The following is a 27,814-nucleotide window of genomic DNA, read 5'->3' as shown; positions in this document are numbered from 1 at the left end:
TTGTTTGTAGTTGTCCCCCACCCAAGACCCTTTGTTTAATGCCATTCTGTACATAATTGGATAGTCATCCATAAGGCACCTGTTCAGAATCCATACATAAACAAGATCCATACATCAACGACATGGTATAATTTTCAACATAATGCACATGTGCATATAAGTTAATATAATATCATTTACAATCAACATGATGCACATGTGCATATAATTTAATACAACATCATTTACAGTCAATATAATGCACATGTGCACATCATTTAATACAATATCATGTACAGAAGTATAAACATCGTTTACAGTCAACATAATACCTTTAGTCACAAATCGAATGAATTGCAACTCTTGATGAACTGTATTTGTAGGTGTTGTCAAAGTGATGTATACATAGAGTCAAGAGTCTGAATTTCAAACCTATGAAGGGTATGTCGACTTTCAACAGTTTTAGACATAATTCTGTGACTATCAACGGGATTGACAACAGATGGACCACCAAAGTCGGCATCAGATGTTGTATGATGATGATATTTCAGACAATATATGAGGAGGTTCATCGGATATACGAGGATCGACACGAAGACGCCATATGCCATTGTAAACATCGTGCCGACTGCAACCGCCATGAAGTACATGAACACGACCATCTATATGCCATGAAAACCACTGTGCACGGCTCTCCGCTGCCGTGAACCGCCGTGAATGCCTCTCGGCCGAGTGAGAAGACCATGAACTGGTGCTGGTGAACTACCGAAACCCCAAAGTGGAGATAATATATGTGCATATAATATTGAGTAACCGTAATTAAATAAGTGTATGCACATGTGCATTTTTTCATATCAGTAACCATATGGAGTCAAACAGTAAACATGTATGCACATGTGCATTTTTCTGTCAATATAGTAAGTTTGGTCATATATGTTAGATGGATAATAATAAAATTTGAAACGATTACATATAATAGGTAATTGATAACAAAGTATAACACATACAATAGGTAATTGATAACAAAATCATAAACATTTGAAAACAAACATATAGTGCAAAACGTTTATCGTCGTAAATAGTTCAATCAAGAATAATAAGTCGGGTTGGTTGATTTACGGACTTCTGGTCTGGTTGAACGTCTAAGAGTTTGCTCAGATTCTTGTATGTATGCAGATTCTTCGGGATCATCGTCAACATCGGGTATCCAATATGGGGTGCCATTAGGTGCCAATAGGCGTACTGTTCCTGTGTAAATAACAAATAAAAGTTGTTTAAAATTTTGTAATTATTACAGGGTGTGGTAATGGGATGCACATGTGCATGATAAGTAATATACGTAAGAAAACAACAAGTTAGTTGTTTGATGTTTATTAATGATAAATAGGTGGTATTAGTGATGTTTAAACATATGTATGGTTATGTACCGTCGGATTGGCTAAAAGTTTATATGTGATGATTAATTTGTGATGGTTACAGATTGTCGTTAAATGTCTATATAGTTTAATTGTCAAAATAATGCACATGTGCACAAATGTGCACAATGTAGTTGTCAACATAATAATGTCTACATAATGCACACGTGCATAATGTAATTGTCACATAATGCACATATGCATTATCATTTAATATATAACGACCTAATGTATTTGTCAACATAATGCACATTTACATATCATTCAATGCAGTATAATTTATTGCTTATCATTTTAATGCAGTAGTATAATTCACAAGTATAGATAATTTACAAGTATAGATGTATAATACCTTTTAGTCTCAAACCGTATAAACTGCAATGCACATGTGCATATCAGTCACAAAAAACTTATAAAGATGAGAAACACTGGATTATGCCAATCAGAGCAATCTCATCTCCTCTTGACGTCATTTTGCTCTCATCTCCTCTTGACGTCATTTTTATTCACTTTTACATAAGCACTTCAAATATAGTAAATGTAATAATTCAAAAGCAACATACGAACAGAAAAAAAAATTAAAATTAACACCGATTTACACAATAATAAACACTTACAAATGTCCAATCCGCAGTGACCCATCCGGGATTGTCCGGTGATGTAGTTGTGACCGCGATGTTGGATTGACGGTGGTGAACCTACAGTCACTTCCCATCTCCTTCACGCTCGCCCACTAACTACACGATGAACCGATCTGCATAAAAATGGAGAGATGCAAACGAAAAGAGATTACCTGATCGAATTCTCGCTGGAACACCGATTCAAGTCTCTGACTTCAAGATCACCTTCAAGTGTATGTATCTAGATCGGTCGATTCAAGTCAATGAGGTTGCGGTTGTTCAAGATAACATTCAAGTGTCCCATTCTGTATCTAGATCGGTCGATGAGAGACACTATGAGAGACACTGGTACCCTCGCCGGAACCCTAGACACACAGTTGTCATGGTCACCACCACCAGACCATCACCACCGCCGACTTATGCCCCGCCGTGGAACCCGTGAACGCCGACTGCCGCTCCACCGTGAAATCCGTGAACGGCCGATGAGATACGAACGAACCCGTGAAATTTGTGGGATCGACCGTTGTTTACTGCCGTGAGAACCACTGTACACTCTTGTGCGACGCCTGTACGCCGCCGTGAACAGCCGTGATCCCTCAATGTGTCGCTGCTGATGATACAGATTGTGGTTTGGGAATGAATGAATTGAACTGGAGAAACCCTAAAACAGGGGACGTGGTGTTACAGTTCAATATATTTACAATATATGCCACCGTGTGTTTTGTGTTGTAGTTCAATATATTTACAATAATGCCATGTGTTCACATTGGTTCTCGCGGTTCTCGTAATAAAGGGTGGTTCCTAACGGATCCTTATCCTATATATATATATATATATATGTAGGATTAGGTTCAAACGTGAACAAAATCCTAAGAGTGAATTGCGTGAACTGATCTGGGCCCTTGATGTTTATGATCTTGAGATTAAAGTGAGTGGCATGATGGTAATTATTTGATTAATTTTTTCCATTAATTAAATATAAAAAGGGTATATGTGTAATTTCCATTTTGCATTGATTGCATAAATCTCTCTCTCTCTCTCTCTCTCTCTCTCTCTCTCTCTCTCTCTCTCTTTCTCACAAATCAAGTAATTTCCATTTTGCATTGATTGCATCTTGTATTTTGATTTTTTGGAAATGTTATTTTATTCTTGAGAAAACAAGAAAATTTTGTATTATGGGTTCGTATCTATGTGATAATTGGCAGTTAACATTCCAAAGTTGCCTAGCTTATGTGATGTAACTTGTAAGTAAATATAAGTGGCCATCTAATCTAATAAAAAATGTGTAACGGTTGCTATAATGTTTCTCTTTATACCGTTGGTAATCTGGACGGGTAAGTGGGTAACTCTTCAAAGGTTTGTTGCCAAAGAGCTTATCTGGTTAATTCTGCCCCTGGAACATTTTCTATTACATGGGTCTTATTATATACGATGTACACATGTGTATTATGATTTTGTTCTTTTTTTAATGCAATGTACACATGTGTATAGCGTCTGTTTTTTATGATATCTCAGATTTTTTTGTGTATTGAATGTGTAAAGTTGTTGATGTACACTTGTGAATTATACAAAGTATTAGTTGCTGAATTTTTTTTTGTTCAATTTTTTGATTTTGCTCTGTTTTTAACGCGATGTACACATGTATATTCTGATTTTGCTCTGATTTTAATGCGATGTAGACATGTGTATAGCATCTGTTTTTGTAATTTGTCATATTTGTTGTGTATTGAATGTGTAAAGTTGTTGATGTACACTTGTGAATTATGCAAAGTATTAGTTGCTGAGTTTTTTTGTGCTATTATAGGAGATGTCGTTAACGAGAAAAGTGGAGATGGAAGGTCGATAAGCATGATTCACGTATGAGGTCGATAAGGATGATTCAGCTTACAACGTGGCGAATAGTTGTAAAAGATTATGTTTTTTGTTTTTTCGATTATGTTGGGTTTATTGTTTTTACGAAACTGGAACTTGTAATTATATGTTTTTTTGTTTGATTTGGAAAACAATATGGAACTTGTAATTTGTTAAATATAAAATAATTTCACATGTGTTGTTTCTATGTATGTATTATGTAGCTAATTACACATATGTACGCTGCTTAGTACACATGTGTACTGTTCTATTTATATCCAAGTACACATTGTATACCGTTGAAATATGAAGGTTACGTGGATCTTAAAAATCAAAATTTGAATTCTGGTGATGAAATCTGAAAAAAAAATTTAAAATTGAAATCTGGTAATTTATTGTTTGTTTTGATAATTATTATCTTATTAATAAGTAAAACATAATGTGGATAATGAATTTAAATTAGGAAAGTTGTAACTTAAATCAATTATTAAAATAATGATTTATATCTAATTTTTTATATAATTACAATCCTACCCTTAACAACTAAAAAGGAAATCAAGGGTTCAGATCTGTTCACGCAGTTCACTCTTAGCAGGTTGTTCACGCTGGAACCCTACCTTATATATGTATATATATATATATATATACAGGGTAATTATAGAGAGAAATCATTGATGAATTAAGAAAACCAAGGAAACTCAAATGGGTGGACAACAACATGTCACGTGTTACTTTTCTGCAGTTACACTTTTTTTGACATGTTATACGTTTTGTGTCAGGAGAGAAAAGAGAAAATGTGTTACTTAAATATAAGTTTTTGGTATTTTCTATTGGTAAATACAATTAAGTTCAAAATTAAATAAGTTAGGTAAGGAAACGAGGGTTGAGGATTTATTGTGAAGAAACTATGAAACATGAGTGTTTGAAGGTAATGTTAAAAATATAATTGATAATTGATATTGATAATATTTAATTGAATAGGAAGATGAAAGGATGGTTTTTATAACTTTTTATATATGATAAAATTGAACTTTTTGTACTATAAGTTATATATTAGTTGCTTGATCCATCAACATGGATTGAATTAATTGAATAAAAAGATGGGTCATAAGAGTTTGTAGGAATTGTTTAAGAGAAAGTAAGAAACATGCCTTTTTATAGTTTTTTATACATGACAAAATTGAGCCTTTTGTATTATAAATATTTATAACCGATATTGGCACTGTCCCACATGTCATATCCATTTCTTGGAAAGAAGCACATACAGGTTGTCTCTTTTATTCATATGCTAAGAAGTATAAATTTTTGAAAGTAAAAAGATACGGAAATTGTTTTTTAACAATCCTATCATTTAGGGCTTAAGCTTGTTTAACTTCAGCTCGTTTTGAGCTTTTTTTCAAGCCAAACTATCTCGTTTACACCCCTAATTATATTCCTAAAGTATAAACAATAATGGAAGCTTAAAAAAAAAAATCTTCTTTGCCTTTACTCTCACAACCAAAAACAACTCCAAAATACCCCCTCTTACATAATACAAATAATGCGTTATTTGGCGTTTTCAATAAATATCGTCTCTTTTTACTCTCTCATTAGCCACATATCCTCTTTTCTCATCCATGTGAGCCCAAAACATATTATAGGCAAAAATCCTGACCGCACCCCCTGAAATGTTGGTTAAGACCCATGTTCGCTCTCCTAGTAAATAATTTCTGTGTCCGCCAATGATGTTAGGATGCTCTAGAAAAGATACTGAAACAATCATAATAGTTTTTGAAAAAAATCTAAACTATACATACGCTTAGTCATTTCTTTCTCTCTCGTGTCGTTTCAATTTCCGGTCGCCGGAGGGCTCGACGAAGTACCCAAGTTGGGATAGTGTGAGAGGTCGCCTCATATCTAGGCTTGACCTTTCTCCCTATCTCAGTCTTGTACGTATTTTCCATTCGCTTTCCGGGTCCGATTCTGCTTTTCGTGCTTTCTGTCGTTTCTGGTTGTTGCTGTCGGTGACAAGATTCTTAGCTTGATTGCTTAGCAGGTCTGATATCAATCGCGTCTATCTCGTTATAGATTATCTTGATTGGTTCGAATCCCATTAACCTCTTAAAGCTTTGAGGTATTGTGATCGTCAGTATGGGAGATCCTTATCGAGATAAAGCTAAATTCTTTGACTCCAACCTGCAGGAGCGGTGTAGTTCCAAGGATGTTGGGGATGTCTTCAGTCATTATGGGGACGTAGTTGGGGTTTACGTGGCTAGGAAGAGAGATAAATTGGGAAATAGATTTGGTTTTGTCTCATTCAAGGGGGTGAAGGATGTTAAGGTATTGGAAGGGAGTATAAAGAACATTAAGATGGGGAATCATAAACTGGTGGTCAATGTCGCCAGGTTTGCGGCTGAAAATAAGGAAGTAATAAGGCAGTCTGGTAACGGCTACTCTCAACATCATGGTGGTAATACTAGCAATGGTGGGAGGGGAGGTCCCTGTGCTAACTCCTATCAGTCGGCAACCACGGGGATGTCCTATAGGGACTCCCTGTTGGGTAGGGGTAGGCCTGATGTTAGAGACGAAAAGGCGGTAGAAGTTTCTTCGTTCGTTAAACAGTTGGGTGATTGGTTTGATATCAGTTTAATTGTTAGAGTCTCCGATCTTAAGACTCTGGTTAAGCTGGATAAGATCATTTAGGAAGCTAATGGTCCCTTTATTCAGTTAAAGTATGTGGGGGGTCTGTATATGTTATTAATCTTCGAGAATTTGGAAGAGTTACAAGTGTTTAGAGACTCTAATCCGTATTTTAAAGTTTGGTTTTCTAGGAGTGAAGTCTGGAAGGGACAATCGCTGCCTTTCGAACGTGTTGCTTGGTTAAAAATCACGGGGGTGCAGCTACACCTAATGGATAACGAAGTGTTTGACTCGGTAGGAAGAATTTTTGGTAAGGTTGTGCATGCTTCGGCATTGAACGGCGAAGATAAGGATCTCACTTTTGATTTAATTGGAGTCTTGGTCGGGGACGACAATCCAATTCGAGATTTAGTAACACTCATGTGGAAAGACAAAAAATTCAAAGTCTGGGTAGTAGAGGAGCTTGGGGATTGGGTTCCGGATTGTATTTCAGGAACCGATTCTTGGGAGGATAAGTCTGGTTCGGATAATGGATTGGAAGATGACGACAGCGATATTGGTTCTTCTTCTCCCGAGTTGGAAGAAAGGCCGCCGGAGGTTCAGCCATTGATTAGGGAAGAGGAGAAGACGGGAAGTCAAAAAGTTCACAAAGGAGGGGAAGCTGAGGAGCCGGCCATTAACTTGGCTTCGAAATTCCCAGATGTAATAAATGGTTGGAATGTTTTCGAGAATACCGAGGAGGGAGAAATCCCTGCTGCATTTAATATGGGTAGAAATTCGGGGGGTCATGGTGGGAAAGGCAGTGTGTTTTCTAGATTGGGCAGGCCCCACAGGATGTTCAAAGGAAAAAAGGCCCAAGCCCAAAGTAACAATTATTCGGTTCCAGGGGAGCCCAGTTCTAAAAAGAGGAGAAGGGAGGATGGTCCAGTGGACTTGGGGAAAGATAATGTTATTGAGAAAGGGGATAAGGTTATGCCAGATTCGGTGCGTAATGATAAATCGGAGGAATTTCAGTCTAATTCTCTGGATTTAAACATAAGAGCGCAGGAGGATACTTCCATTGGCCTGAACGTTATGGAGCAACAGGCTTTCGAAGAGGAGAGTAGAGTGGAAAGGGAGCAGGTGAAAATAGAAGGGAGGATGTTCTCTCATCGACGGTGGGTAGGGAGAATCGCGAAACGGAGCTCACCATTGAATTAGGAAATGAATTGGGGGTGGATCTTCATCTTTATAAGGATCTGGTAGAGGAAATGATCATCGGAGAAGGCATTCAAGCGGGTAAGTCATGAATTTTTGGTCCCTTAATATTAGAGGGGTAGGGGGTGTTTCCAAGGCCAACTGGGTTAAATCGATTAGGTCCGAGCATAAGATTTCTTTCTTCGCTATTCATGAGACTCAGATGGATCAGATCAGTCTCCAGTTGATTGAGAAATTTTGGGGTGGAAAAATTTTTAAAATGGAGTATGTGGAGGCGTCCGGCAGGTCTGGGGGTTTGGTTAGCGTTTGGGATCCGAGCCGTTTTCTGTCTTCGGAAGTGGTTAAAAACAGGTCCTTTCTGTGGATTAAGGGGATATCGTGTGGTAACAACCAGGAAATTAATATAGTGAATGTTTATGCCCCGCATAGTGTGTCGGAGAAAAAAGTCTTGCGGTCTCAGCTCAGGGAGATCATAGGGGCGAGATCCGGGCAGTGGGTGGTTTTAGGAGATTTCAACGCGGTCAGAAATCAGGAAGAGAGGAGGAACTCCGGTTTTAACAGAGTAAGTGCTAACGACTTGAATGAATTTGTGGCTTCGGCCGGGTTGGTTGAATATTGTATCAGGGGACGTAGTTTCACTTATCTAGCTCCTAACTCCAAAAATTAAGCAAGATTGACCGAATTATGGTTTGTAATAGCTTTTTTGAAGCTTGGCTTGACGCGTGTTTGAGATCGTTACCTCGTTTATACTCTGATCATTGTCCATTGATATTGGTTACGAGTCGTTTTAATTTTGGCCCGAAGCCTTTTAAGTTCTTCAATTCATGGTTGGGTAAGGAGGATTTCAAAAGTTTGGTGGAATCTGCGGTCGGGTCTTATGTTTACCGTGGTCTTCGAGCTGATGTGAATTTAACTTTGAAACTTAAGCATATTAGATCGAGAATCAAAAGATGGGTTAAATCCGAATCTAGAAAGGCGAAGGAGGATCAGATCAGGGATAAGGAAGAACTCGAAGAACTTGACAATCTGTCCGTGGTTAGGGATTTAAGCGAAGAAGAAAGATGGATTAGAGAAGAATGTTTAAAAAATATCAAGGATCGCGATAGGTTGGCTGCTATGGATCTAAGACAAAAATCTAGATGTCGTTGGGCGTTAGAGGGAGATGAGAATTCGGTCTTTTTTCACAGGCTTATTAACAACAGAAGGAAACTTAACGGCATCCCGGGCCTGATGGTGGATGGGAGATGGGTCTCTAAACCGAATAAGGTAAAAAAGGAAGTTTTGTCTTTTTTCAGAGATCATTTTGCGGATAATAGGAGGGTTAGACCGAGATTGGTTTGTCCGGGTCTGAAGAAGCTTTCGGAGGACTTGGCCAGCGGGATCTCGGGTCAGTTTTCCGAGAAGGAGATAAAAGAGGCTGTCTTTGATTATGGGGCCGACAAAGCTCCCGGTCCTGACGGGTTTAACTTTATGTTTCTTAAACATTTTTGGAGTTTGTTTTCCAAAGATTTTAGGGACATATTGTTTCAGTTTCATGACTCGGGAACGATATATAGGAGTTCTAGCTCTTCTTTTATTACTCTCGTCCCCAAAGTGGTGGATCCGGTGCTTCTAAAAGATTATCGGCCGATTAACTTGGTGGGGCTTATCAGTAAAACTATTTCTAAAATTTGGCTAGCTGAATTAAAAATGTTATCGGGAGTGTTATTTCGGAATCGCAATCGGCCTTCGTCAAGGAAAGGTACATCCTGGATAGCCCTATCATTTTAAGCGAAGTTTGGTCTTGGTTAAGAAAGACGGGTAGGAGAGCTTTTGTGTTTAAAATTGATTTTGAGAAGGCGTATGACAATGTAAATTGGGGGTTTTTACTGGATATGATGGATCAAATGGGGTTCTCATCCTCTTGGGTTAAATGGGTTAAAGGTATTCTAGCTTCCGCCAGATCGTCAGTTTTGGTTAATGGCTCTCCAACGTACGAATTCCAATGTCAAAAAGGAATAAGACAAGGTGACCCTTTGTCTCCTTTTCTTTTTCTTATCATAATGGAAGCCTTCTCGTGCATCGTTGCTAAAGCGTGCGAAGTGGGTAGATTAAAAGGGATAAAGTTACCGAATAGGGGCCTAGTCATTTCTCACTTGCTGTATGCGGATGATGCTCTCATTGTGTAACACCTCGAAAATTTGTGTCCAATAAATAAACGACACGTGTCACTTACGACAAAAATATTGTAAACCTGGATTTGGTTAAAGATGTATGGTAGGATTTTTGATCATGTCGACATGTTAATTTATACCTCTGAGCGACTTCATTATAAATCCCAAGACCCTAAGCATGATTAATAAACATCTAGTATACCTTTAATCCGGTGATTACTAAAGTGATGGATGCCAAATTTGCAAGAATGGATCCTAAGAAAAATATTGCAATTTAAACCTTCGTTCATAAATCCCATCTTTGTGCAAACCAATGATTCTACATGATAGGGTAGATAACTGTTCAAGCATGGGTTAAAGGCATTATACTGAAAATTCATGACCAGAAATCTTGCACTACAAGTTGTCTGTTCAATGCATGAAAGATTATTTTTTTTTTGCTTCTGACAAGGGCTTACGGACCGCAAGGGTCCTGCCTTACGGTCCGTAAGGTGCGAAAGGTTAAAATTTTTTTCTGTCAAAGGCTTACGGACCGCAAGGGCCTTGCCTTACGGTCCGTAAGGGATGCACAGCGACAGCAGCTTGGCTGTTGGCTGTTATAAACGTCAAACCGACATAGTAAGATATTTACAGCAACATGGGCGACCCCTAACGTTTCCTAGACATTAGGAAACACTTGTAAATGATCTGGATCACCCTATAGACTTAGTTGTCACCATCTTGGAGGATTTAGAACACTATAAAAGGCCACAAGGTTGCAACCATTGAGATCACACCTTCCTTCTGCATTGTGAAGCTTTCTGGAGCTCAAGGGTCCTCCCTAAGCATTCCTAATCTTCCATTAGACTTCAGTAAGTATGCTTAACCCTTCTTAGTTAAGTTTTTGCTTAGTTATTGCTTAAAAGTCAATCCGTCGTAATTAATGATTGACTTAACAGTTAATCACAAATGGTCCAGTGATTAGTCGAATCAAAGGTAGTTATATGTTGGTAATTATGTGGGTATTAAACCCCAAAAAGGGCGCCCTCTGATTCCCACTCTAGCTAGTCCAAATGACGGGTCAAAGTTGCTTAGAAAAAGTCAACAGAATGCTAATTTTCGATTTAATGCATAATTAACAATGTAGATGGCATGTAACCTATTTTATCACTCATATAACTTGATAATAAGTATTATAACTGGTCTAAGCTTGTTTGATCTGACCATTTACTGTTTTGACCCGGTTCGGAACCGAAAGTCGCAAAACTTTGACTTTCGCTTTGACTTCAGTTCTGACCCGATTTGGTATGTTTTAGATATGCCTTAGGACTCTCTTAGGACCAGGTTACATGATGGTATAACCCTCTGTGGCTGGTTCATTGTTTGTCCGAGTCATTTACACATTTCCGTTATATGCTTAAAGTTGACCATAATGCCCTTTCGACCTTAAAACGAGAATTTTGGATATGTGAAAGGACAATAACCTTAGTTACTGATTTCTAAACATGTCCCAAAAATTTCATGTCAATCCGAGGTCTAAAATAGGAGTTATGCTAAATAGCGCAATTAAGAAAACTTTAATGATTAATCGGCGCAATTAGCATAAAGCCTATCTAAACCCAAATTTCGACACCCAACCTTTTACACCCTGTTGTAATATGATATTTTGGGATTTTTAAAGATTTTTAACCTGCTCATAACCTGTGGTTATGGCGTTGATTCGGTAAATACCGAATATACCCTTTTCGAACATAAAATGAGTTCTACATGGTATTTGACACGAATCCAGTTGTTACTGATTTTAAATAATAAATAAAGTATTTTGAACTTTATAACCTGGTCAGAAAACCCAGATTTCCTGTATAACCCGGAAATCTCTTTTTTAATCTTTAAAATGACCAAAATACCCCTACGGGGCGTATATTGGGATTAAACTCGTTGTGGGCATATGGAAGGTATCCTACTGATACCACAACCTCTTTGGGGCATATTAACTTAGGAAACCTGTGTAGGACTCTTACGGTTACCCGTTACACCATTTACGCGATCGGTTCAGCTTATGTAACTAGTTTACATAAATTAGCCGAAACGGGTCAAACCTTGTCGTTTTTATCTCGAAACCCAGAATGTGTTTAGTTTACCCATAATATACAAGTCTCCGAACTTGTTGGGTCCAAACCACATTCCATTCCCGGTTTTCGCATTTCATGCGATTAAACCGTCATTATCCTTTGAAACTAACCGGTCTAAGCTTAGGCTAAATTAAAGACCCGTTAGGATTCTAATAGGTTATTATAAACCTTCGTTCTAGAATAGGAGACCAGTAAAAGATACTTGCATTTGCTTGTTGTGGTTAATACTTGCTCAGGTAAATACCTTTAACTTATTTTCCCTTATACGGGCTTGGGGTACGGTATATACAATACCGCTTGGTCGGGCAATTAACCTTAACTCATTAGTAGTTGAGTATTATCAATGTGACCCGTTTAAAAATTTGGTTTTGTTGTTTTACGCCTTTGGGAGTTTAATGACCATGTCCCGGATATCCTTGGCATCATTTTACGAAATGGCCACGACTTTGACACACGGGTGTAGGCGTACACCCGACAATGTGTCCATAATTATAAAGGTATAACCGTTGGTTCTCCCACCGCGGTTTTATACTATGTGGTGTGTTAATTAACCTTAAACCCGACACGAACCGGGCGACTGAACGCATAACGAACATGTAATTCTTTTACAAGATTAAATTTGATTAATTATCCCAAGTTATAAAAGTTTGTGCCTCGTGCATTCAAATCAATTTTATTAAACTTTTAAAAGTGTCGGTTGAATGTATTTACCAGTGTAAACTGACGTATTTTCCTCAAAAAGATTAAATGCAGGTTCTACACGAAATAGGCTGGCCATTCCTTAGCATCGTTAGAGTCTCGCAAGCCTGGATGCCACTATCTGTTGAACATTATTTCCTATTTTATTTTTGATCCCCTGTGGATTATTTCGACTACTTGTGATACTTGGATATTACATTTGTTGGTTGAAATATATCTATCTTTATGCTTCCGCTGTGCATTTAAATTTTGTGTGGTTTGACTATATTGTTGCCAACTACGTCACGGTAATCCCCCACCGGGCCCACCGGTGAAACGTGTGGAAATCGGGGTGTGACACATTGTGGGAGAGTGGTCGTTAGAAAATATCAAGATGGTCGCTAGAATTCTTCGTGTTTTCCATGCTTGCTCTGGGTTGAGAATAAATTTTCTTAAATCAAATCTTTTTGGGGTGGGTGTTGAAGATGTGGAGATTGCGAGCATGGCGGAAATTGTGGGTTGTGTTAAAGCGGGTTTCCCGTTTAAATATTTAGGCATCCCTTTAGGTGCCAACATGAATCGAGTCAGTAATTGGGATCCTATTATTTCGATTTTCCGGAATCGGCTTTCTAATTGGAAAACTCGTTTTCTCTCCATTGGAGGTCGAGTTGTTTTAATCAAGTTGGTGCTCGAAAGCTTGCCTATCTATTACTTCTCCATTTTCAAGGTTCCAGTCAAAGTGGTCGAGAGACTTGAATCGCTCATGAAAAACTTTCTTTGGGGTGGCTCAGACGAAGTGAAGAAAACGAACTGGGTTGCTTGGGATTATGTCACGCAGCCGATCAAATTTGGCGGTCTCAGGATTAGTAAGCTCAAAGCAGTTAATGACGCTCTTTTGGTTAAATGGTTGTGGAGATTCCGGCGGGAAGATGAGAGTCTATGGAGGAAAGTTATTATGGCTTGCCATGGTAAATCTAGGAGATGGTCGTATTTTCCGTGTAATCCTTCTTTAACTGGGGTATGGAAGAACATTATGGGGTTAGAAAATAAGTTGCTTATTGATGATAAAAGAATCAACAGTTATTTCAAAGGAGTCCTGGGTAATGGGAATATATCAGGTTCTGGATAGATGTTTGGTTCGGTGAGATTCCTCTCATGTTCAGGTGGCCAAGACTGTTTGCTTTGGAGGTTAAAAAAAGCTGTTGGGTAGCGGATAGGGATCCGGATGTGGGTTCGGCTGGGCAGTGGAGGTGGTGTTGGGCCAGAAACGTGCTGAGTATTGATGAGACCAGGGAATTGTCGGACTGTACATCTCAGCTGAGTTCGGTTCGAATTTCGGGTAATAGAGACAAATGGCAGTGGGCTCCGGATGCAACTGGGAAGTTCTCTACTTCTTCATTTAAATCGCTGCTTGCTAAACCCCCGGATTCGGATCAAGTTCTTAAACTGTGGAAGGGTGGTTGGGTTCAATCTAAATGTAAAATATTCATTTGGAGATCGAACCTTAATCGGATCCCTACAAGAGAAGCTTTGGCGAGGAGGAACATCCCGTTGGAATCGACAGACTGTATTCTCTATGGCGAGGTAACTGAATCGGTTGATCACTTGTTTACGTCTTGTAGAATTGCGGATACGGTGTGGTGTAAAGTCAGTGATTGGCTCAACATTCCTCCAATTTTTGTGTTCTCGTTCGGGGACCTTCTGGATATTCATAATGGTCTCAGGTTTGGGTTGGAAGCTAAGGACATCGTAAGAGGGATCATTATGGTCACTTGCTAGTGCATTTGGAAAGCGCGTAATGAATTTTTTTTTTTCAGATGGTAAAGGGTGTTGTATAGAGATTGTCGAAAGCATTAGGTTTCCTTTGGTTAAAATGTAGGTCCAAACATAAGAATTTAGTTTGGAGCGATTGGTGTTCTTCTCCTTTGTATATGTTGTAATTTTTGGTTGGTCCGTCCCTTTGTTTTTGTTGAGGGTTCGGCTTGCCTGTGTTAATTGAATTTTACCTTTCAAAAAAAAAAAAAAAAACATAATATACATAATTAGTTATTTGGTGTTTTTCTATAAAATCATCTCTTTTTATTCTCTCCTCCACATTAGCCGCTTATCCTCTATTCTCCTCCACGTGAGCCCACAAACATATGTTGGGATGCTCTGGAAAAGATTTTGAAACAATCATAATAGTTTTGAAAACAAAATTATAGAAACTAAACTAAACACACGATTGAAATATATGAAAATATGAATAAAGATAAACAAAGCCACATGTATTTCTTCAAATATTTTAATTAAGTTCGTCTTTTTTAGATCTATAAGCATCATCTAAGATTTATGAAAGTTGAGGGACCTATTGACTAAAAAAGTCATATACTAGCATCTTGTAACACCCCAATCGACGATGATATATGTCGGAGCGTATATATAGTTTATCATTCATAGCACTATTTAAAGGAATATTGGATTTAAATAATCTCAACTAGTCGTCGTTGGCCGCCAAAAATCTCAACTTAAAAAATAACCACTGGCAGTCCCAACTATTAACATATTGGCCTCCATTGGACCCTGACTAACAGAACCCTAACGTCGTTAATCTCCGGTCGCTGAAAAATCGTTTTTTTGCCAGAATAAGGTTCCTAAAGGTCCGATCTAAGTTTACAAAGAGGTTTGGGACAAAAATGTTAAGTTGGTGTTTGTTTTTTGGCCAAAAGCTCTTCTGAGCACTTATGTCTGCGTCGCGCAGACGCGCGCAGACATAAGGGTCCTGCAACTTGTTTGTTTTCTTGAAGATCTGCAGAGCTTTTACCTATGCCTCACCTCTTCCCCAAGCAGATCCTTCCCCATGTCTTCAAACCTCTGCCAACCTCTTCTCCCTCTCTCCCTCTTCAAAACATCCATCTGCTCCAAAACCCAAGCTCCACCTCCACCTCCACCTCCGACACCACCTCCGCCACCACCTCCACCTCCACCTCCGCCTCCACCACCACCTGCCGACACCACCTCCACCACCACCTGCCGACACCACCTCCACCACCACCTGCCGACACCACCTCCACCACCTCCACCTCCGACACCATCTCCATCTCCGCCACCACTGTGACAACCGTAAAAAAAATCTAGGTATCCGTACAATTTAATTAACCATGATTAGTGTTTAATGAATGTGCTAAATTATAAATGATTGCTTCCTGATTACTGCATCATACTTACATGTGCATCACATATTACCGTCAAAGGAATATTGGATTTAAATAATCTCAACTAGTCGTCGTTGGCCGCCAAAAATCTCAACTTAAAAAATAACCACTGGCAGTCCCAACTATTAACATATTGGCCTCCACTGGACCCTGACTAACAGAACCCTAACGTCGTTAATCTCCGGTCGCTGAAAAAACGTTTTTTTTGCCAGAATAAGGTTCCTAAAGGTCCGATCTAAGTTTACAAAGAGGTTTGGGACAAAAATGTTAAGGTGGTGTTTGTTTTTTGGCCAAAAGCTCTTCTGAGCACTTATGTCTGCGTCGCGCAGACGTGCGCAGACATAAGGGTCCTGCAACTTGTTTGTTTTCTTGAAGATCTGCAGAGCTTTTACCTCTGCCTCACCTCTTCCCCAAGCAGATCCTTCCCCATGTCTTCAAACCTCTGCCAACCTCTTCTCCCTCTCTCCCTCTTCAAAACATCCATCTGCTCCAAAACCCTAGCTCCACCTCCACCTCCGACACCACCTCCGCCACCACCTCCACCTCCACCTCCACCTCCACCTCCACCTCCGCCTCCACCACCACCTGCCGACACCACCTCCACTACCACCTGCCACCACCACCTCCACCACCACATGCCGACACCACCTCCACCACCTCCACCTCCGACACCACCTCCACCTCCGCCACCACTGTGACAACCGTCAAAAAAATCCAGGTATCCGTACAATTTAATTAACCATGATTAGTGTTTAATGACTGTGCTAAATTATAAATGATTGCTTCCTGATTACTGCATCATACTTACATGTGCATCACATATTACATAATGTCACCTCATTATCACTTGCAAACTTTATTGACATACACAAAGCACAGTTAGCGGATAACTCAGAAAAATGTTGACGATGTTCAGTACATAGACAAACAGTGTTTTGAGACCCCGTAAGGGCTAGAGACAAGGTACTACACTAGTATGGTGTGTAGGGAAGTAAGGATCATAAAACTGCTTCACTAGGTGATAGCTTAAGTGCCGGAAAGTGCCTAAAACCCACTTAAAGTGCCGAATTCAGCATTTTTCAGCAAAATTCAGCATTTTAACAAGTTTGTAACATGCAAAAATATGACAAAATGGTCCTGAATGCTTTCCTAAGTGTCGGGAATTAAAACTGTCACAAAAGGATACATAAAGATCACTAAACGGAATAGTTTGACACTTTAACGAACCGGTATCTAAGCGAACAACCGGACATTACCCGAAACACCAAAATTACACTAGAAGCATTGTTTTAATGTTTCTGAGCTAGTTATGACCCCCGAACACCCTAACACACTATATAACACCCAATACACATAAACACTAATCATCACACTTAACTTCCAACTATATAATCTAACTTACCATTAAAACCAAACCAAGACCCCCCCCCCCCCAAGTGGACGGTCACTTATGTGACCCCACCATAATCTTCTCAAGCTCTTGCTAAATCCTCTCTTGATCTTCCTTAGATTGCATGAAGATTGTGTAGTGTACTTAATGAACATATGAACCATTGGGTAATAGCATTACATGGTTATCAGAGGACATGAAACTCATCATTCTCACACCACACTACACACCACAACTCTCTCCCTCTCCTCCCTTCTTCTTCTCAGCCGAACCCCAACCACAACACCATCATCATCATTTGTTCATTCCAAGTTGTACTCAAGGTGTTAGAAGGTGTTTAATGAAGCTTGGTGGTCTTGGATCTTGAAGGACCTCTCCCAATTGCTTTTATCCAACACCTTTGTCATCACCATCATCTTGTGTTCTTCCCTAGCCTTGTGCTAGTAGTAAGGCCCTCATAACGCTTTGTTACTTCATATATTGTTGGTTAATAGATGATGAACATTGTTAAACATGATGAACACTAAAAGACATAATCATAAATCTCTAATATAAGCTTATTAACATATGAAATCATGTTGATTTGTGATGATTTGTTTCTTGATGATTGATGATTTGTGTTAGTGATGTTAGACATCATAAGGAAACCTACTAGATTGTGATTAAACACATGATCTAGTAAGTTAAGGTGGTGATCTTGTGAAAGACCAAGATCATCATGCTTATTGTTTTCATGAACTTGAAAAATGAAAATGATTTTTGTGAATGATGTAGTATGTAACATGTTTACTAGACATAAATGTGGATGATTACAAAAATAGTTTTCCAAAGAAACCAAGTTAAATAACAAGATTTACACAAACATTGTTTTTAAAGAAACTAACCATGTTTCTAGTGGTGAAACAAGTATAAGAACACATTGTTTACAAGAAAAATTCAAGAGAATGATTTTTGGAAAAATCATCTAACAAGTTGTAAACACTTACATTCTTTAAGAATGAGATGTTTAAAGAAATGAACACACTTTAAAGGGTAACTAAACCTACTAAACACACTACCAAGTTACTACAAGTTTTTTATGAAAATTCAAGTTCATGATTATCATGTGAGTAGCATTGTTTTGGCACTTGGTAAGTGTAGGATGTCTAGGGTTGATTGTTGATTGTTTGTGATGATTTTAAAAAGAAAAAGATATGCTTTGATAGCATGGACACCTCCATTTTTAGTGGAAACTATGGCAAAATTTTCTAAAAATACAAAGACTTAGAAAAATATTTTCTAACAAATATTTACAAGTGAATTTTTAACTATGTCTTTCAATACAAACTTTGCCATAGATTTTGTTACAAAAATACAAATATTGGAGGTTGGTTTTTATAAATAAAAATGGATAAATATGTATTTAGAATATATATATATTTACACATTGTGTGTGATTATTTGTATACTTTGTGTAGTAGTTATATTATTTTAGGATTTAAAGTAATATAACTTAACAAAATACCAAGAATTTACAATCCAAAATAATACCAAAATCACAAGGAATAAATATATATAAGTTACGCACTTAATATTGTGAAACCGAACAATAGAACGTAACTTACAAAATATTCCGGAAAATACCGTTATAAATATATTTTTGGTAAATATTATTTTGGATACGAAAGAAATGAAAATATGATTTTTATTATTGTTACAAAATATATCATATTTTCGACAAGGAGAAAATATATTATTTTTGGAAGTAAAAATATATTTTCTTACAATATTTAGAAGATATATGATTTTTGAGAAAAATATATATTTTCTTGAAATACATTATTTTTGGACAAAATAAGTTTATATGTAAATGGGACTTGAAAATATATTATTTTGAAAACTACAAAATACAAGAATACGAAAATACATATATAAGATACCCCCATCCTTGGGAAGGAAATACAAAAATAAATACTTGAGAAGTATTATTACAAAATATTGTTTAAACAATTATTCCAAAAATTATATATAATTTAAAGTTAAAATAATCATTATTTTAACAAGAAATTATAACTTGGAATAATATTGGAGACGAAAAAGAAACGTAACTCAAAAACGTAAATACTAAGGCAAGGCACGACCCGTTCGTCTAATAGACCCTAGTACATTGTAGGGAGTCGTGTTTGCTGAGGAGACTTGAGTTGCGAGCACAAAAGACGCAAAACTGTGAGTTCATGTCCCCCTTTTCTTTTAACTGTTTTCAGTTTTATAACTTCGGGGGTGAAATACATGTTACAATTGTTTACAAACGTTTTATACATGGTATGGTTAGCTAAGGAGGGTTACTGCTAGATCATGTGAAAGGTGGGTATAACACTTAAGGCCATTAATCCTCATTGTAGGACCGAGGGACATGAGTGATAGATCTATTTGGGTGTAGCGAGCCTACACCCATGAGGACCAGGGTGGCCCATGTGGTGACTATGTCCACATACTAATGCCGTGGCAAAATTCCGCTAGGTTTGAGTTTTCCTGCACCATTTCACACATACCATTGGCCTTGCAAACCATTGGTGATATGTTTTTCCTTATTGCTACATACCAGGGACATACATACATACATACATACATACATACATACATACATACATACATACATACATACATACATACATACATACATACATACATACATACATACATACATACATACATACATACATACATACATACATACATACATACATACATACATACATACATACATACATACATACATACATACATACATACATACATACATACATACATACATACATACATACATACATACATACATACATACATACATACATACATACATACATACATACATACATACATACATACATACATACATACATACATACATACATACATACATACTTTAAAGGTTTATTCATATACAAACACATGAACTCGCTCAACTTTTGTTAATGTTTTCAAATTACATGTATTTCAGGGAACTACGTGGATCTGGCAGGTGTTTGCATGTTCAAGCTGCGTCATAAATAAAAGATGTCATCCAAGTCTTTAGGGTTTAGGAGATGTATCTTACTCCTGGACGAGATACATGGTCCTAAGCTCGGGTTTTGTTTAAGTTCTTCTGTCGAGTCTTTGTGAACTCATTAAAAGTTGATGTGGTTTGTAACTTAAATTTGGTGTCGACGCTTCAGACAAGTATGTTATGTTATTTTCAACTTAATTAATGGATGAACATCTTATGGTTTTTATCATATAGCGTTGTTTTGATTGAATGTTATGGTATTAAGAAAGTCACACCAATAATCACGCTTTCGCAAAAGTCAGGGTGTGACAGCTTGGTATCAGAGCTTCGATTGTAGCGAACTAGGATTCTTTCTCGAGTCTAGACTACGATCATTAGGGCTCTCACGAAAATGTTTTCAAACATGTTTACATTGCATACACAAAACATCCAGATCCAGGGAACAAACATTTTTACAAACAAAGGGAACAAAATACATTTCACAGTTTATGTTTGCGGTTCAGTCTAAGAGACTGGGGAAATTGAGTCTGAGAGACTGGGGAGTTAGTCTGAGAGACTAGCTGGGGACAGTCTGAGAGACTGGGAGATCAGTCTGAGAGACTGGGTAGTTCAGTTTGGGAAACTAGGGAGGTTTAGTCTGGGAGGCTAGGTAGTTCAATCTGAGAGGCTAGGTGGGATAGTCTGGGAAGACTAGGATGAATACATGCTTACATTGTTACTGCTTACATGCTTAGTTGATGATTGTTGATCTATGTGCATACGTTGTGGTTGTTTTGTTACAGACACCATGTCCTCATCTGAGAGTGAGCTGTCAGATACTATAGACCCTATGGCCATAGTTTCGGATGATGAGATTGTCCCGGACCCTGAGGTTTTCACATCTGACACTGAGAGTAGCGATGACGATGATTTTCAGCTGTTTGCTTTACCTGACCTGGGCGACATTATACCGCTAGCTGATGGTTTTCCTGGCGAGGATCTACTTCTTGTTCCGATCCCCGCTCCTCTTCCTCTTGCTGCATTTCCTCTCGAGGATCTGCCTCTTGATGCCATGTCTGACGATGACATCGATCTTTTTATTGAGGGCCTCCCAGAGGGTGCCCAGGGTGATGGAGCTCCAGTCGATGATGTCGTTGCTGTTCCGCTTATTGAGATCCCGATCATTGAGATTTCATCTGACCATTCTGGTCCTGATTCATTCGAGTCCGTGTCATCTACTACTTTGCACGCACTGGGATTGCAGCGTTATCCCACTGATTCTGATTCTGACACCGCTATGTCTGCTGCACCTGTTCAGGACTTTGAGTTTGATGATGAGTTTGACCCCGACATTGATCCTGAGCATGAGGTCGACTTCGTTCCTGATGATCAGCTTTTTGATGTACCCGCTGATCTCGAGCCGATACCCGCTGATCTTGAGCTAGCACCAGCCGACCCTGAGCCTATGATTGCACCCGAGCCTATACCTGCTCACGATCCTCTGCCCGAGCATGACCCTGTACCCGTTGACATTCCAGTAGTTGCACCACCTTTACCTGACCCGATCTCTGCACCTGTTGACCATGCACCTTTTGCTGCCCAGATAGATCCCCGTTATGCATTCACCCGTAATGGGTGGATAGAGGACAATGATGACTCGCCTCCTTTTGTTAGGCCTGTTACTCCCCCACCTGCACCCACTCATGCACCTATCGACGTTGCCCCGTTTCACCCACATGTGTCTGACACACACCGCACCGATCTGCCGATCACATTTTTACAGGATATCCCTCCACCTCGTCCAGGGGAAGGTCCATCGAGTCAGCAGCCCAGTAATATTCCTCCTGTGTCGGCAGCTTTCCCAGCAGCCCAGTCATATTCCTCCTGTGTCGGCAGCTTTTCCCTTCATCCCACAGATTTCACATACTGCTCCTTTTGCTACTACACCATCGGGCGAGCCACTGATTTGGTTTCCGCCCAACACGATGCTTGTGTCTGATCCATACCATCCCTCACATTACACGGGTTACATGAGGGATGATCTGCTTTTGTCGTTACAGCTCCAGCAGGAGTTGTGCCGTAGAATCATGGAGTTAGAGAGGATTCCACGTCCTCCACCTTGTCCTTCTCAGTCACCGTTCGCGACTCCACCCGCTCCACTTCTGCCATACCCAGATTTTAACGTTCGTTTTCTTACTATGGAGCAGCAGATTAGTTACCTGTTGCGTACCGTTCATGCTCTTGAGGAGGAGTTAGCGCATGTGCGTAGTTTGCTTTTCGTTCCTCCACCTCCTCCTCCTCCTCCTCCACCATCAACATAGTAGTTTTTGGTTTTATACAGGTAGCATACTTTTGGTGAGAGTGTAGCTATTGAGCCCAGATTGCACAGCCTTTTTGAAGACCACCTTTTGACTTTTGACTGTTGTAGTTGATAGACGATTTGGACAAGGGTGATGTGACCCTGTAGTCCCTTTTGATGTATGGTATATTGTAGAACATGTAAAACTGTATTTGTGGTCATTGATATATGAAAGCTCAATCGCAACATTCTCATTACATGCATTGTTGAATTACTTGTTTACGTTATAATTGGGATGTTATGTGTTTACTTGCGTTGATAGACATTAATACGTGTGCATGCTATGTACTTACTATACTTGTTATGACCTGATCGACGCAATCTTCTTATAGAAGATGCCTCCACGAAGAGAAACTCGATTGCCCACTACAGAGACTGAGTTACAAGAACGAATTTCACAAGCGATAGCACAGCACGAGGCCCTGCGCTCTGAACATAGCGGGGGTACCTCTGGAAACAACCCACCTCATGGTAATGTTTAAGTCTCTAAAGACACATTACGTTACATTTGGATATTCCATGTGCGTTCGCTAATGCTTGCTGTGAATGACGTTGCTTATACAGGCTGTACCTATAAGCAGTTCCTAGACTGTAAGCCTCTGAATTTCGACGGCACCGGGGGTGCTGTAGCTTTTGTCAGATGGACGGAAAAGACAGATTCTGTGCTAAGGATGAGCAAGTGTGCGCTGGAGCACCAGGTCACCTACATCTCTGGATTGTTCTTAGACGGTGCTCTATCCTGGTGGAATCTCCAAGTTCAGACCTTGGGAGAAGAGGCTGCTTATGCCATGTCATGGGATGAAATGAAGGAACTCATGCGCAAGAAATATTGTTCAAGGGATGAAATCTAAAAATTGGAGACTGAGTTTTGGAACCTCAAGATGGATGGCCCAAAGATTGCTGAATATGTGCAGAGATTTCACGACTTGTCCCGCGTCGTTCCTTATATGGTTAAGCCGGAGTTCAAGCGCGTCGAGCGTTTCATTTGGGGATTGGCACCCCAAATCATGAGTATGGTGACAACGTCGAAGCCTGCTACAATCACCGAGGCTATTGATCTGAGTGTAGCACTAATCGAAGAGGCGATCAGGTTGAACAAGTTCTCAATCTCTGACCAGAAGAAGAAGGAGACTCACGTTGAGTCGTCCGGTGAGAACAAAAGGAAGTTCTCAAACTTCAAGAAAGGCACCAGCAGTGCAAACAAGAAGAAAGAGACAAACCCACCAGCTGAGGTCAAAAGTGGTGCTGAAAATAAAGGAAAAGGGTATATGGGCACTTTGCCCAAATGTGATGTGTGCCAGTACCATCATGTCGGCCAATGCAGAGTTAGGAAGTGTGAGTCTTGTGGGAAGGTTGGCCATTCGAAGGAGACACGCTGGGCTGGTACTGGTCGTGGTGGTCAAAGAGGTTATGGCAATGGAAACAATAGCCGTGGTGGTAATGGGTATGGAAACCGCCCTCAAGGAGGAAATGGCGGTAATGATAGTCGTGGTAATTTTGGGAATCAAGCTGGTAGTGGAAACCGTGGAGCGAACAACAATCCAGGTGGTAACGGAAATGGTAATGGTCGGGGACCAGGTTATTTTAACTGTGGAGATGTGGGGCACTTCAAGAGAGAATGCCCAAAGATCAACCAAGCTCAAGGAAGGGTTTTCAACATCGGAGATAGGGAAGCTCGCCAAGATCCGAACGTAGTCACTGGTACGTTCCCTATCAACCAACGCTTTGCATCTGTACTATTTGATATTGGTGCCGATTATAGCTGTGTATCCCTAGAATTTAATAATATGCTTGGGTTGGTAGCTAGTAAGCTAGATATTCCGTACTCGATAGAACTAGCTAATGGAAAGCTAGTAGAAGCGAATGAAGTCATTAGAGGTTGCGTGATAGAACTTGGGGAGCACGAGTTTTCGCTTGATCTTCTGCCCGTCGAGTTGGGAAGCTTTGACATGGTAGTTGGAATGGATTGGTTGTCCAGCAACCGAGCAGAAATCATATGTCATGAGAAGATCATTTGCATCCCGATGGCGAATGGGGAGACAATTGTAGTGCATGGAGAGAAGCACGATACGCCCCTATGGATCATCAGTTGTTTGAAAGCTCGAAGGTGTTTGCAGAAAGGATGTGTTGCCTTCTTGGCACACGTTGTGGACAAGGAATCCGCTGAGCCAAAATTGGAAGATATCCCAGTTGTGAAGGAATATCCTGAAGTCTTTCACGAAGACATGCCAGGATTGTTGCCGCAGCGACAAGTCGAATTCCGCATTGACTTAGTTCCAGGCGCCGCGCCTGTAGCTAAGGCACCCTATCGACTTGCACCTTCAGAAATGCAGGAGTTGTCGACACATCTTCAGGAGCTTTTGAACAAGGGATTTATCAGACCAAGCTTCTCGCCTTGGGGAGCTCCAGTGCTGTTTGTCAAGAAGAAGGACGGTAGTTTCCGCATGTGCATCGACTACCGTGAGCTGAACAAGTTGACCATTAAGAATCGGTATCCTTTGCCAAGGATTGATGACCTGTTCCATCAACTATAAGGTTCGAGTTTTTACTCCAAGATCGATCTTCGATCAGGTTATCACCAGTTGAGATTACAAGAGGAAAGTATTCCAAAGACTGCCTTTAGAACTCGATATGGACATTACGAGTTCCTGGTTATGCCGTTTGGTTTGACAAACGCGCCGGCAGTGTTTATGGATTTGATGAATAGAGTCTGCAAGCCATATCTCGATAAATTTGTGATCATGTTTATCGATGATATTTTGATTTATTCAAAGACAAAGGAAGAGCACGAGCAGCATCTAAGAGCTATTTTTGAGCTGCTTAATAAAGAGAAATTGTACGCAAAGTTCTCGAAGTGCGAGTCCTGGTTGCGTAAAGTTCAGTTCCTTGGTCACGTGGCTAACTATAACAACCCTCGGTAAAACAGACATCCTCATAATATTTCCGACACCCTAATATATTTTAAAATATCTCAATGTGTCTTTATATGCACCCCGTATGTGAAAACCGAGCCCCAAGATAGATTATACTATATAAAATAAATAAAAACAATAATTATTAAGTTGAGGCGGGCCGCGTAGGGCCTCACCTCAAGTTAAAGCGGGCCGCGCGAGTGTATACCAGTATATCGCCAAAACCATAAGCCCAAGCGGGCCGCGTACATGTTCGGTTTAGTTGATGCGGGCCGCGCGCGTCCTAAATGGTGGCATGACCCGGAGCCGCCACGTGTCCAGCGCGTGTCGAACCTAGTGTGTGAGCCGGACAAGCTAGTCCGTTGACCGAGATTGACGCGGGCCGCGTAGGCCCTGCCCAAATGTCACGCGGGCCGCGTGGGAACCAGATTTCACAACTATAAATAGAAGGCAACGGGCCTTCAGTCTGCTCGTTCAATTTTCGATTCTCAATCACAATTTCTGTAGTAGTGTTATTATACCCGGGCATTATACCCCCTAAATTAGCGAGGTTCTGCTACGATGTAAGTATTATAACCCCTGGAGACGTATTAGATACGCTGCCCGATTGATCTAGGGTTCCGTAATGGCTGTCGTGGTTCTGCCCGACGTAGTCGTTGGAATGCCGTCTCGGGGAGGGTATTACTAATGTTAAAATGGGTTATTATACTAACACACGTGCATTTGTGTAAATTATAGATATTCACCAGGAAACCCTAAAGAATCACCTAAGACAGCAATGTGAGTTGATCCACTTTTTGTTAACTGTTTTTACAAAACCTTAAATTTCCATGCGAATAACAGTTATTGAGTATTTGTAAGAATACAATTACAGTCGGTAAATTTGGGGTTTTGTATACAAAATTTGTTACCACCTGGTAAAGGAGTAACATGACCATAAGTCGGAACGACATTACCGTGTGGTGGTAATTGATATAACTTGGAAACAAATGTAATTGCGGATGCGCCCTCAATACTGTTCACTGTGAATTTTTATTTAAACTTGATCAAACTGGGATTCACTCACCAGTATTTCCCACTGACAAAATGTTTTTAAAACGCGTTTCAGGTAACAATATGTGAAAGCCAAATAGAAGCCAGCTGGACAGCACTGAAGGCTTGGAAAAGTGGAAATAAAGTTACCTAAGAATAAAATGGATGTTTTTATTAAATAAATAGGATTTATTCCTATGAAACGTGTGTATTGAAAACTTGGGTTTTTACCCATATGTTTAATGTTATAAAACATGGTGGTTTACTCTGATTAAAATATTTCCTAACTACGGTCCTGATGAAAATTTCCGCTGCCAAATTGGATAAATAAATACCACCGAGACTGGCTCACGGCCGCCCGTTCCCGGGAAATAGGGATCGGGGGCTGTGACAGAAGGTGGTATCAGAGCTATGCCACTGATTCAGCCACAGAAGTGTTCTGCTGACATCAAAATTCAAAGTGTTAGAAAATAAATTATGAAAATACATGTATATTGTATTTCTTGCTATGTGTTATCTGACTATTTGTTAGTTTACAGTATGAGTGACCAAGGACCTTCTGACGCCTATCGTCAACTGTCTGGTTCACCTAGGAGCGAAGGCACCTCCTCTTCTCAGCCTGCCCTCTCAGGGTATTCTGCTGACACAGAAGAAGGGATCTTTGTGTTTAAGGCTCAGTCTGAAGAGCCATTTCCTCAGAAAAAGAGGGGATGGTTCAGTAGGGGAGCGCACGAGCGTAGGAAAAGAATGAAAAAGTTGCAGGAACAGCGAGTGTTAGCCGCAGCAAAAAGAGAAACTGATGCTTATAATCAGGATATGCTCAATAGGGGTATCGCTAATATCCATATTTTAGCAACCACTGCTGCCGACCCAAACCTGGAACAAATGCTAGCACCACAACCACAAAATCCTGATCAACCCATGGAAATAGAAGACCAGATAGAAATGCCTGATTTCAACCCGGAGGAGATACCTAGGGTACCTGCACCTGATCCTCTAGACCCAAACAATTACGACCCCTGGTGGGACGATGTTAGGGACTACGTGCAACAAAACCCAATACAGGAGAATGTGCCAATACCCAACTTAGGAGCTTACCCAGGGTTAGATCCTCAAGATCCCTACAACATTAGTGATGCATATGTTAGGGAAATTTTAGAAAATCCATACCCGTACCAAGCCCCTATGCCTCCGTATCAGGAACCCGTACCTCAGTTTCCAAACCCAGTCCTAGAACCTGCACCCCCAATGAGTGCAGAAAATGTCCAGGAACTTAGGACTTTTGGGGAGGAAATTTTAG

At 39.8% G+C, this 27,814-nt stretch overlaps 1 protein-coding gene across 1 annotated transcript; it reads left to right on the top strand.

Moving 5' to 3' along the window:
- Positions 1-23,451: 23,451 nt before the first annotated feature.
- Positions 23,452-24,346, top strand: LOC110913270 (heterogeneous nuclear ribonucleoprotein A3-like). Its single transcript, XM_022158114.1, has 3 exons — positions 23,452-23,660; positions 23,733-24,271; positions 24,333-24,346. The coding sequence occupies exons 1-3, from the start codon at positions 23,452-23,454 to the stop codon at positions 24,344-24,346; spliced, it is 762 nt and encodes a 253-aa protein (XP_022013806.1).
- Positions 24,347-27,814: the final 3,468 nt, after the last annotated feature.

This window comes from Helianthus annuus, chromosome 15, assembly GCF_002127325.2.
Source record: "Helianthus annuus cultivar XRQ/B chromosome 15, HanXRQr2.0-SUNRISE, whole genome shotgun sequence".
NCBI lineage: Eukaryota > Viridiplantae > Streptophyta > Magnoliopsida > Asterales > Asteraceae > Helianthus > Helianthus annuus.
Note: the sequence above shows the minus strand (reverse complement) of the source record. Positions and strands in the feature narration are given on the sequence as shown.

Coding starts and splice junctions, on each gene's coding strand:
- LOC110913270 (XM_022158114.1), top strand. CDS start 23,452: ATGGATGGCCCAAAGATTGCTGAATATGTGCAGAGATTTCACGACTTG. Junction 23,661..23,732: donor CTAATCGAAGAGGCGATCAG/GTTGAACAAGTT, acceptor TGAGAACAAAAG/GAAGTTCTCAAACTTCAAGA.